Below are 12807 nucleotides of genomic sequence, written 5' to 3' on the forward strand. Positions count from 1 at the left end.
TGGGGTTGGGGGCGGGGCTGGCGTTTGACAGCTGTAGGGCCGGTAGACAGCCCTGAACCTGAGGCCGGAGTTGAGGCTTCAGCCTGGAGGCAGAATTTCTTCTCCAGGAAACCTCAGTTTTTTCTCTTAAGGTGTTTCCATATATGTAATATGAATAAGTTACGTATTCCAGTTGATAATTTTCCATGAATAATAATTCCAGCAGCATTCTTAAAAATCCTTCTTTCTTAAAGCTCTCTTTATTTTGCCTGACAGCACCTTTTTGTCACACTTGTTCTTGAAAAAATGCTATTTCAGACTTACAGGTTATTGTTCTTTTAATGTATTTACTCTGTTTGGGATTCCTTGAGTTCCTGGCCTTAGGAATGACTGTCGTTTAGTAATTTGGGAAAATAATCTGCCATTATCTCACAAATACTGTTTCTATCCCATTATTTTTTACTATCTCCTAACAAATAAGATAAATGTTGGCTTTTTTGCTGTACCTTTCATGTCCCTTAACTTTAAGAATTTTTAAAACTCATTGGCTTTTATTTTGCATTCTGGACAGGGCCTTCACATTTAATCTTATTTTATTTGAAGGCCATACCTGATGTTGTTCTCCATTTGTGAGTTCTTATTTCCTTGTGTGTTTTCCTTTTTTTTTTTTACTTGTGTTTATATTTCTTGAGACTTTATGGGAATTCTTTGGGACCTGAGTTAAGGTGGCATACTGGCTGAATTCTCCAGAGAAACAGGACCCTTCTCTTCTCTTTGTTCTAATGTTCAGAACATGCTTTTTGTCTTGGAGTCGCTTGATAGGGCGCAGGACCATTTTAATGACTGATTTTTATATAAGGCTCTTGGGATGTAAACATCTCACAGTATGAAGAAGTCTGGGAATAATCACAGTGTGGAGCAGATGTCTTGGCAAACGGATGGAAGCTATTATTAGGTACAAGTTGTCTGCAAGGAGACTGTAAGGTAAAAAGTAAAAGCAAGTTCTGATCCTGGGAAGCAGGTGGATGTCCAAGCATGAACAAGGAAGCCTGGATCTGGGGATTCGGGCAGGAGGAGGCAGGGAAGTGAGGAGGACTGTCAAAAGCAGGTTTGAGCTCTAACCCTGAATAATGGGGGTATTGAGTAGGAAACCAAATCAGGATCCTTTTCTTGAAACTTGGATCTTAGGACAGAGGCTTAGTAATATTTTAGCGTTAAGAAGGAGACTGCTTGCTGGGAACCAGAGTGCAGGATCGTACCAGGTGAAGTTGATATGAGCCATATCTTTGTTTTTGTTATTATATTACCTAAGAAAAAGAAAATTGGTTCCCAGAGCTTGGGGGCAATCCCGGGTTAGAACACAGAATTTCTATTGAGGGCCAAAAGCAACTTAGGGGTAAAATAGGAGTGTTCTATAAGACAGATCTCAACAGTGAGGGTGCAAAGTATTGACACTACCAATTACCTAGATTTTACTTGTTCATCTAAAGATTTTTTTGTATTAATGCTCTTTGTCACCTCTTCCCTTTTTCTTAAATCTTCAGAAACTGTACGAGCTAAACAACCTCCATGCACTCATGGCAGTGGTTTCTGGCTTACAGAGCGCCCCGATTTTTAGGTTGACCAAAACATGGGCGGTGAGTAATCCTCCTTAAGTTGATGAAAGGTTGGATTTCCTATTGGAAGTAAAGATGTATTCGTTTCTTTTGTAGTGCTTAGTAAGGTTAATGTTATGATAATAGATAAGGATCTTTAAATCACTTTGTCTTCTGTTCTTTGAAACCTACATTTTTATGTCTCAAGTGTTTCAGGAGGCTTATCTGATAATTTTGGGATAAATTACAACTTGGTGCTTGTCTTTAATAAGCATCTAGACAGTACAGACTTTCATGTTTACTGATGGGAAGTGTAAATACATTTAATCATGTAAAAACTATGCTTTTGAAAAGTTTAAGGAAAATCTAAATTATAAGTTTCAAAAAGTATACTTAGTTGCCATTAATTTTTAGTCAACTTTTGGGGGGTTTCATTTAAATAAGTGTGTTCATGTTTAATACTGTTCTTCAATGTTAAAGGGATTAGCCTAGTGTCACTTTCACTTTTCATAGTGTCTGCAGACAGATGTTACTCGTGAAATCCAGGGTAGATTTCTATATTGGAAAAACATTAGTGTGGAAGAACTTACACCCCTCTTTATATTTCAGAAACACCTGAGTGAAGGGTTTTCCTCCTTTAAAATTTATTTTAAAATTATGATGTCCTAATTCTCTTTTCTTAATTTGAATTTCATGGAGGAATGGAAATGATTATAAATATACAGTTATGAATTCCATCTTTGAAGTTTTTAGGGAAAAGAATTACACTCTGATTTATATTGTGGTTAAGAAATGAGCTACATTTTCCTCAAGTTAATTTTCATTTTCCTTGAAGATATTTTTATTTTCTCCTTCATGTATTTGCATGGGAAAGATTTTTTAAAATTTTTGGTGTTTATATTAAATTTTAAAATATTCCATACTGTACCAGGCACTGTGTAATTTGTTTAACATAAAACAGTAAGTGATATAGATAGCCCCATTCTCACATAACTAATCGTCTACTGGGAAAAGATAAACTGTAAATAAATAAATGATGTATCATAGTGATGAACTCTCTGAAGAAAAACAAAGTAGAGTAAATGAGACAGAAGGGGAAGCAGGGAAGTATTTCATATAATATGTTGTAAGAGACTCTGATAAGTGAGAGTTGGGGAGAGACCTGGAGGAATTGAGAGAGCCATTCTCATGGATATCTGGGAGGAGAGAATTCCAAGCACAGGTGGTAGTCAGTACAAAGGCCCCAATAATGTTCAAAGGATAGCAGGGTGGTCAGTGTTGACAGTGGAGTAAGCTAGGGAGTGGTTGATGGTAGGAGATGAGTCCAGAGAGATGGCATCGATTCAGATATTGGAGAAACTATTTGCTGATATTCAGGGCAGCGTAGATATTATTTGGGTGACTGACATTGCTTTTCTTTTATTCTCCTTGATTATCTTCATGTTTTTCAAAGGGCATGCACAACAAATCTACCCTCAAGCCTCTTAAAACAGTTTCAGTTGATTATTCAACTGTGTGGATACAGCTAGTGGTCAAAGGGATTAAAAAAAAAAAAATGTCAAAATCCAAAAATGTAAACCAGTTTACAAATATTGTGGCCATAGTTAAATTTATCAAGAAAAACTTGTCAACAAAAATTGCTTAACCATTTAAAATAGCAAAGATGAAAATAATGTATTATAATTTACTAACTTAATGATTTTATGTACATGTCTGATTTTATTATTTATGCATTACCAAAATATAATTAAAGAACGTATAACTTTGAAATTAAATTCAAATTTACAGTAAATACAACACAACTTCAAGTCTTTGCTATAATAAAATGGGATTTGGAAATAACTTAGGCTTTTCTGTTTGTTTTTTAGTTACTAAGTCGAAAAGACAAAACTACCTTTGAAAAATTAGAATATGTAATGAGTAAAGAAGATAACTACAAAAGGCTCAGAGACTATATAAGTAGCTTAAAGATGACACCCTGCATTCCCTATTTAGGTGAGTTGACATCACCGTGTGTTCATTATGCCTGGTTGTTGCTCTGCCTAATCAGTAATTATATAAAATTCAAGATAGTGTAAAAGTGTTTGTAACCTTTAAAGAAATTTCTGGGATTATTAGGCTGAAGAGATTGACTAAAGGAATGTATTTTTATATTAAATTAGCCTTTGCCCTGAAGATTTTTCATTGACTATCATTTTCTCTTAAAAATAGACTATTTGGTAAAACAATACATTTGAGCAATTTTGTAATATTTTTAAAGAATGAAACAGTAGTTTGCAATGGAACTTTAATGCTGTAACAATATTTAGCATTAACTAAAGAAACTGACCAAGAAATTTATTGAATTTTTTAGTATCATAAGTTCATGTTTTATACAGTTGGCAGATACTTTAGGGTGTGTTTTGAAAAGTAATCTTAATAATGTTGGTGTGTTGCCGAAACCGGTTTGGCTCAGTGGATAGAGCATCGATCTTCGGAATGAAAGGTCTCAGGTTCGATTCCGGTCAAGGGCATGCATGTACATTGGTTGTGGGCACATTCCTGGTGGCGGGTGTGCAGGAGGAAGCTGGTCAATGTTTCTCTCTCATTGATGTTTCTAGCTTTCTGTCCCTCTCTGTCTCTTTGTGAAAAATCAATAAAATATCTTTTTTTTTTTTTTTAAAGAAAAAAAATGTTGGTGTTATTGTTTTTCTGGATGAAATGAGCTGTTTGGCTGGGGGAATTGAGTTTTAGTGCTAAGAAAATTAATCTGTATTTGATATATCACCTGACTAAAGATTTACCTCTTTACTATATATTTTATAATGTTTATAAATGCCAAGAATTATTTAAACAATAACATTATAAGATTATTTTCAACAAAATATGAATAATTTTTAGATGTTTAAATAAAAAGTTTCAAACTGTCCTTCAAAAAAATAAGTTGGTTTGATCCTGTATGGAGAATAATGAAATGATAAACATTTCTTTCTTTCTAATATCCTTCTTTCTCCCATCTCCACTCTGTCTTTTATGTAACTACTCATACGGATTTTTCGATATCTATTTTTGAAAGTAAATCGAAAAGCCTGTTAAGTGTTCAGGAGCTGCTGCAGTGCCATCTTTGATGCCCTTACAGAACTGTGACGTGGAAGACAAAACAGAGCCGTGATGGGGCATCAGGCTTAGTTTGTCCCAGAAGAACTAGGGGCCTCCCAGGATTCCAGTGGAATCGGGAATCTTGTGCACCCGATGTCGAAGGCAGAATACCCCTAGACACAGTGTAGATAATGGCACCACATACCAGCATGGTGTGTCCTGTTTCTTTGGTAAATGACTCGGGGCCATCGTGAGCATGACTGTACCAGAGAGCCTCTAAGCTGGATACTAGGAGAGACATTCTGCATGTGTCCCCTTTTTGCTGTAGCCTTGGCTGTGCCAGTCTTGAAAATGTGATTTTGGGGAGAGAAGGAATAGAGCATTTAAAAAATATCAGTGTATTCAAACTTTATAAGAACTTAAATTTTTCATAGCATAAAGAACATTTAACTGAAAATCGACAACCCTCAGTTCCAAAACGGCACCACCATACCAGCTCTTCACATCATTGAATTGTCTTCTTTGAGCCCTGCTCTCTTTCCCTAGAAATACACACAGGACCAGAATCATGATCTTTTTAAGGCTGGATGGGACCACAGTGATCCCTTTACGTTTTAGAAAACAAAGGTCCAGAAGGTGGCTGACCTGACTCATAGTCCTAAAACCTAGTTACTACAAACCCTCAATCTGAAGGTGTGATCTAGCATCTTTTCAATTATACCTGCTAAGCTCTTGTTCTACAATTTGCTTGTTCTGTGATTGTTTTTTTCTCATTGAAATGTTTTTCTCAAATTCCATAATTTGTATTTTAAAAATGGAAGTCAGTATTGTTTTCTATTGAAAAGGAGAAAACAGCAAAATAATAATTCTGGTGCTCATATGTCTAGTTTAGAGTCCTTGTTTTATATTTTCTGCAATGGAGACTACAGGCAGGATTTGAAGTTGTCTCTGTGTGTGCATATACGTGTACTCTGATGCGTATACAGAGAGAGAAGCATGGTTGGAGTTTAGTGGAATCTGGAAAGGTTTTCCATTAAAGAATATACCTGCTTTCTCCAAATGCTGGTCCCTGAAACAGACACCGTAATTATTTCTGTGGGTTAAAGCCAAGGAAGAAAATATTGAGATGCACAAGTTAATTTGGATAAAACATTAAAACCACTATCTTTCCTATATCTTCAGTTTGGTGTACATTGACTTCTTCTCTTCAGTTTTCTTTAGTCTTGTATGTTCTCCTGGCTCAGAATCTTCCCTTTCACTATCACCATGTAATTCTCCTTCACACCTACGCCAGTAAAAAAGTCACCCTATTCCTCCTTGCTGCTTTCATGTCGCCACTGACTTCCAAGGTGAAGTATTTAATAAGTATTTCTCAAGCCTCATCTTAAATTTGTGAGGTTGATACTAGTTATTTCTGCTTCTTGAAATTCTCCACTTGTAGCACCTGTCTCTCTTGGTTTACCTTCTGTATTCTGACTTTTGTTTTATTGGCTCCTCTTTCTCTGCCTTTATCTTAAATCTGTTCTTCTAGAAGTATCTCAGTTTACATTTTCTCTTATTCTTTATATTCGTTTGGAGTGGTCTCATTCAGACTTTTTCCACATATCACCTGATGACTCTCAGATCTAGACTAGACATTTATGTCTCGCTGCCTATGTAATTCCTGAGGCCTGATAGCATCTTAGGTATTCAGATATTGATTGCATGAGATAACTGTAATAACTCTAAGTCAGCATCTTTCTCCTTCCTCCAAACCAGATCCCCAACTTATCTCCCAGCCTCATGTACCAGTGATCATGGTGTAGTTTATACTGCTCCCCGACACTAGAAACCTGGGGGTTTTACCGAATTTCTCCTCCTCATCTACTCATTCTCTGTTGGATTGAGATGCATCTTTCTGAGGGCTATCCAAAATTTAAAATCAAAAGGGGGGAAATGGCAAAGAGCTTAGAGAACATACATTTTAATATCTATATAATTTTATGTATTGGAAGTCTTCATATATAATTCAACACTTTACTAGTTTGAGAAGCACCTGAGGCTGTGATGTGATTGTACAACACTTGGCATTTGGTAGACTTGCGAAAGGAAAATGAAACATTTCTCAGATAAATCATTGTGACTCAGTTTAGCTTATTTCCAGCATGAAAATATTTTTAATATAGTGATGATTTTGTTTTATTTTATACCAAATCTTGAAATTAAATGTATTCTACCTATCAAAACACATATGCTTTTCTTAAGGAAATGTGAAGCATTTTCAACTTACACAGCCGTGACTACTTGATTTATTTACATCATAGACAGCTGGTTCTTTTTTTATTCCTGATCTTCAGTACCAAAGTGTTTTTGAAGAATGAAGATTTAACAATAATTTATATTCTGCCAATATTTACAAAATATTTCTTATTTTGTTCTAATTTAAAATGAATTAGGGTTGTGATTTTTTAATTTAACTTGTCTTGTTTACCCCTCATAAGAAACAGTTGCCAAAAATGTCAACATTTACAAGATGCTGTATGGTTGATAGGACAGAATTTGCTCTGAAGACATTTGAAAGATAACATTCATTATGGAAATTGGTAGTTTCTGTTTCTCTGCCCTCTTCAAGCACACTGAATTTGCATAATGTTACCCTTTATCCCTTATGTCTGTAAAGGTTCATTTGCAAACATGTATCAACCGGAACAATCTGTTGTGCCTAGAGAGAAGGTAAAGACTCATGGCATGTTTCTTCACATGAGAGATGTGATCCAAACTAATGGTGTTTGCCCCTAAAAATTATGATCAATACTGACCATTCTTTGTGAAACATAAAAAAGGAGGTGGAGTTTTATATGCTGACAAACTCTTTACTTTGATACTGCCAGATTTATCTATAATTCAATGTGGATTCAATTCTACAAAGTAGAAAATGTTTTCCTGGCTTTCAGTTCATCTCTTGAAAAGTTGTCTCTTCTGTTGGTTCTCATTCAAAGTAAAAATTAGCCTGGACAGACGATCCAGTAAATAATTCTTAGAGCAAGGATACAATTTTTTTTGGAGAGGAAAAGTTTGGCAAATCTCAAGGAAAAAATTGTTTTATATGAGAATTATTGCTTACAATCTGAAAATCATTAACAGCACTCATTTGTTCTTGTCATTGAAGAACAATCTTAAGGGGCTTATGGAAGAATTTGGCATAGAAAGTATTGCTTGCTGGAGAGGAAGAAAAGCAGAACATTGTGCAAAAATAATTTAGTTGTATGAAACTTGATATTCTTTCATGTGCATTTTCTAGTCTCATTTCTATTTTACGTAATTTTGGGAAGATGCAGTAGCCCAACTGGCTTAATGTTTTCTGGGAAATAAAGTATACAGGGTGAGTCAAAGTTGGTTTACAGTTATTCATATGGAAAATCATACAATCCTATCTAATAAAGAGGGAATATGCTAATTTACCATCACACCCTCATAAGATGGTGGCACCCACAACCAATAAAGAGAGGATATACAAATTGACTGCAACGCCCTCACAAGATGGCAGTGCCCACAGCCACAAGATGGTAGTGCCCAGTCCCCTCAGGCCCACTTCATCCAGCCAGAGTTTCCCAGGCCCCTCAGCCCTGCCTCATCCAGCTGGAGTCCCCCAGTCCCCTCAGCCCCACAGGGGAAGGCAGTTGGGGGTGATCAGGCCAGCAGAGGAGGGCAGTTGGAGGCGATTGGGCCAGTAGGGGAGGACAATGGGGATGATCATGCCAGCAAGGGAGCAGTTTAAGCGTCAATCAGGCTAGCAGGGGAGCAGTTAGGGGATATCAGGCTGGCAGGGAGAGTGGTTAGGGGCAATCAGGCAGGCAGGCAGGCAGGCAAGTGGTTAGGAGCCAGCAGTCCTGGATTATGAGAGGGATGTCCGAGTGTTCCCCCGAGGGGTCCCAGATTGGAGAGGTGCAGGCTTGGCTGAGGGATAACCCCCCCCCCCCCACCTCCAACCCCCTGTGCCTGAATTTCATGCACCAGGCCTCTAGTAATAAGTAATAATACAAGAATAAAAGTTGAGTTTCACGTACTCACAACAATAAACCTACTTTTGCCCACCCTGTATTTCTAAAATTCTGCCAATAAGTAAATTGTTGCAGTTGTATATATTGCTTTCTATTCAGTAGAAGCCCAGTTTTTGTTAAGCTTCTCCTCTTGTGAAACACAAATACCTTGTTTTGGTGTACCTAGGTATGACTCCTTGCTCTTATAGGGAGAGCTCCCTCTCCCATGCACTTAATTTCTTATTTAATATGCTAGGTTTCATAATAGCCCTCCTCTTTATTTTTTGAGAAAAGAAAAGCTGTTTTTAAAATAGCCCTCTGTAATACAGTGCCCTCTCCATCTCCTGTTCTCTGAAAAGCACAGTTTTATTTTCGTTATGATGTTTGCATTAATCTCTATCCCCGTCAGCCGTTTGTAAGCCTTTTTTTTTTTTAATCCTCACTTGAGGATATTTTTCCACTGATTTTTAGAGAGAAGGAAAGACAGAGAGAAATACAATGAGAAACACATCTATTGGTTTCCTCCTGCACAGGCCTGGGCCAGGGAGGAGCATGCAACTGAGGTACATACTCTTGGCCTCTTGACAGGAATCAAACCCAGGACTCTTCAGTCCGAAGGCCAGTGTTCCATCCACTGAGCCAAACCGGTGGGGCTGTAAGACCTTCTTTGTCTTGGTTCAAGGCTTTGTCCTTGGCATCTAGAACAAAAATAGGCACTTAGTAATATTTGTTGGTTGTATTAACTAATTAAATGATCCTTTTCTGGTTCTTCCCATTGGTCCTATAATTTTATTTGTGTGGCATTTTTGTATACATTAACTCCTACCCACCCCAGTTTTATTTTGGAGCATCAGCTGGCTAATCAGTATTTGCTTAGCAGTAGGCTTGGTGCTACCGTGTTTCCCCAAAAATAAGACATCCTCCGAAAATAAGACCTAGCGCATGGAAAGATAAGACATCCCCTGAAAATAAGACCTAGCGCAACTTTCGGAGAAAAAAAATTAATATAAGACACTGTCTTATTTTCGGGGAAACAGGGTAGACACATAGCATGAATGAAATGGGCTTCATTGCTGCCTTTATGGAACATCACAGCTCTTTAAAGCCATGGCTGAGGTTGCTGCTTTAGCCTTGTGAATCTTCTCTCTCCCGTTTTGTGGAAGTGGCACGTGCATGTCACTGCAGGCCTTGTTTGAGGTGTCCTCATCTTAGCCAATGGAATGTTTAAAGCATGCCTAAATTTACAAGGATCTTCAGGCTTTATCGGACCCTTTATTTTTCAGTAGTTTCTTCCTATCTTGATCTCTTAGTAAAATATGGTTCTTTAGTTTTACAAACTTCTGTTAACTGGTGCACAAATATTTTCAAAAATAATAGCTTTGCATTCATATTTTTATTCAGATCATTTCAACAAAGTCCAGAGCTTTTTGTGGCTCCGTGGGTATTGAGGTGTGTTGTTTTTTTCCTTCCCCAGTGGTAGAATTGTACTTGGTTAAATGTATAAAAGGCTCCAAACTGATCTCAAAAATGCCTAATGGTTAAAAAATGTCACTCGCATTCCGTATTTAAAGAGTGTTATTCCATTTCCCTTCTTTGATTTGGTTTGTAGGTAATGTACACCATGGATTGCTTTACCTTACTCTTCTCAGTAGATTATATATTGTATTCTAGGACATAGCAGTCAAGCATGTTCAGGCATTTTTTTCTTTGAATCCTGAGAATGAGCTCTAACCAAGTGGCAGCTAGCCTAGCTTTTTCTTTGGCCAGAATTACATCCCCATTTTCCATTACCTCATTTATATCCTTTTTTTTATCCTTATTCTTTTTATATATTTAAAATTCCGCTAACATTCTTTAATGGTATACGTAGTTTCTGAAGTTTATTTTAGATCACTCATTAGCTTATGATATAAAAAGGCTGGGGAGGGGTTGCATTAATTTCTTTCCCGTGTTCATCGTTTTTCTTTAAGAGCCTATCTCTTTAAAAAAAATAATAATAATAATGCATAGCAACTATATAGTACTGCATCTCAGTCATAAATATAATCTAATTCTCAAGTTCCAGCAGCTTTGCCAGTGGTACTTCTAACTGTTGATGTTTCAATAATTAGTAATTTTTTAAGAAAAAAATTAGCCGAAGCCGGTTTGGCTCAGTGGTAGAGCATCAGTCTGTGGACTGAAAGGTCCCAGGTTCGATTCCGGTCAAGGGCATGTACATTGGTTGCGGGCACATCCCCAGTAGGGGGTGTGCAAGAGGCAGCTGGTCGATGTTTCTCTCTCTTCGACGTTTCTAGCTCTCTATCTCTCTCCCTTCCTCTCTGTAAAAAGATCAATAAAATATATATTTTTTTAAAAGAAAAAAATTAAAGATTAATAATAAAAATCCTTTTCTTTAAGATATTTTATTGATTTCGCAGAGTAAGGGAGAAGGAGAGAGAGATAGAAACCTCAATACTGAGAGAGAACCATTGATCGGCTATCTCCTACACACCCCCTTCTGGGAATTGAGCCCACAACCCCGTCATGTGCCCTAACTGGGAATCAAACCGTGACCTCCTGGTTCATAGTTTGATTGTCAACCACTGAGACACATCAAGTGGGAAATAATAAAAATCTTAATAATTAACATTTATTCAGTACTTAATACTATATGCCTGATGTGCTGTATACTTATATAAATTAATTATTAACAATTTATAAGGTAAGGGATATTATTCATATTTTGTAAGTGGAGAAACTTAGATAAGGGAGGTTAATTGACTTATAAAGATATGCATTTTAAGTAATTCACTTATAGTTCAAGAAAAACAATATGAAGTTGTATTAATATTTAGGGAATTTGTATGTAGATTGAAACTTAGTTCAATCTTTTAATCTTTCTTATAATTATCTATAGAACTACAACATATAATAACTGTTAACCCCACTGATAAAAATTGAAAAGTGAGCTTATTTTTAGGTGGCTTTTTTGGAGGTAGGGGGTGGGATTGTCCTTTCTTACTTGGTTATCTTTCATAGACCCTAAAATAAAAAACTAAAAACTTGTTAGGCTGTAATAATCTTTAACTTACTATTAAGTATATAAAAATAGTATTACATTACATTTACAAGTAATTTAAAACATTTTCATGATTGTAGAAGTTTTTACAGGCTTTTTATATTATTACCAGGAGGAGACCTAAGAACAATAATGCTAGAAGAATTAGCATTCTCACATGATAACTCTCAAGTGAACATTAGACAGAAAATTTGGTCTTTATACTCCACCAGGCTTGAAGCGTACGGATATGTTTATTTATAGATATCAACTAAATTTCAAGGTGGTGTCTAATATTGGCATTGTCCAAAATCTCAAGTTTTAAAAGTAGACTGCAGAGATGCCAAGTTTCCTAGGCATTGATGGCCTCCCACTGAGAGCGGCAGAGTCTAAATCTTTTTTAGGATAAGCTCCATTTCATTTATTAAGAATAACTGACATGAATCTTTCGGTAAGCCAGTTCCAAAGTTATAGTCAATCTTATTGAAGGTACGGCAACCACGGTTTTATTCTAGGTAAACTGCATAGTAGCTAGCTACTAGGCCTTTCCTACCACATAGGCAACCTGTCGACTCTCTCATAAGATCCTCAGTAAGCCCTCGCTGGTATATCTCAGTGGTTAGAGCATCAACCTTTGGATGGAAGGCTCATGAGTTCGATTCCTCATCAAAGGCATTTCACCTCGGTTGCAGGTTAAATCCCCAAGTCATTGCACTTACAGAAGGCAACCATGATGTTTCTCTCTCTCTATTCCTCTCCCTTCTTCTCTCTCTCTTGAGTCAATGAAAAACATATCCTTGGATGAGAATTTTTAAAAATAATAACAAAAGAGCCCCATTAGGCTGAAATTCCTAATATGGCTATTCTTGCCTTAATTTTTATTTTTTTATGGTCCACTCTCTTTCCTATCTGCCGTAATAGCTGACATAGATCTATTAGGTTATAATGAAGATCATAGGCCAGTGTAATTTTATGCCTGAAAACTTTGATATTATTTCTTTTAACACATTTATTGATCATTTACTCCATGCAAGGCACTGTAATAAGTATTTCAGAAAGTACGTAGATGAGTGGTAACCTGATAGCTACCGTCCACTGT

General features: G+C 36.6%; 1 protein-coding gene across 2 annotated transcripts in view; it reads left to right on the forward strand.

Annotated features, from left to right (window-relative positions):
* Window positions 1–12807, forward strand: part of RALGPS2 (Ral GEF with PH domain and SH3 binding motif 2) — a 115772-nt gene that overhangs the window by 53165 nt on the left and 49800 nt on the right. For both annotated transcript variants that reach the window (XM_084866962.1, XM_084866963.1), the window contains exons 7-8: window positions 1524–1616; window positions 3443–3569. In XM_084866962.1, coding sequence (XP_084723088.1) covers window positions 1524–1616; window positions 3443–3569 — 220 coding nt within the window. The remainder of the gene's footprint in view (window positions 1–1523; window positions 1617–3442; window positions 3570–12807) is intronic.

This window comes from Pipistrellus hanaki, assembly GCF_964339955.1.
Source record: "Pipistrellus hanaki genome assembly, chromosome: 18".
Taxonomy (NCBI): Eukaryota; Metazoa; Chordata; class Mammalia; order Chiroptera; family Vespertilionidae; genus Pipistrellus; species Pipistrellus hanaki.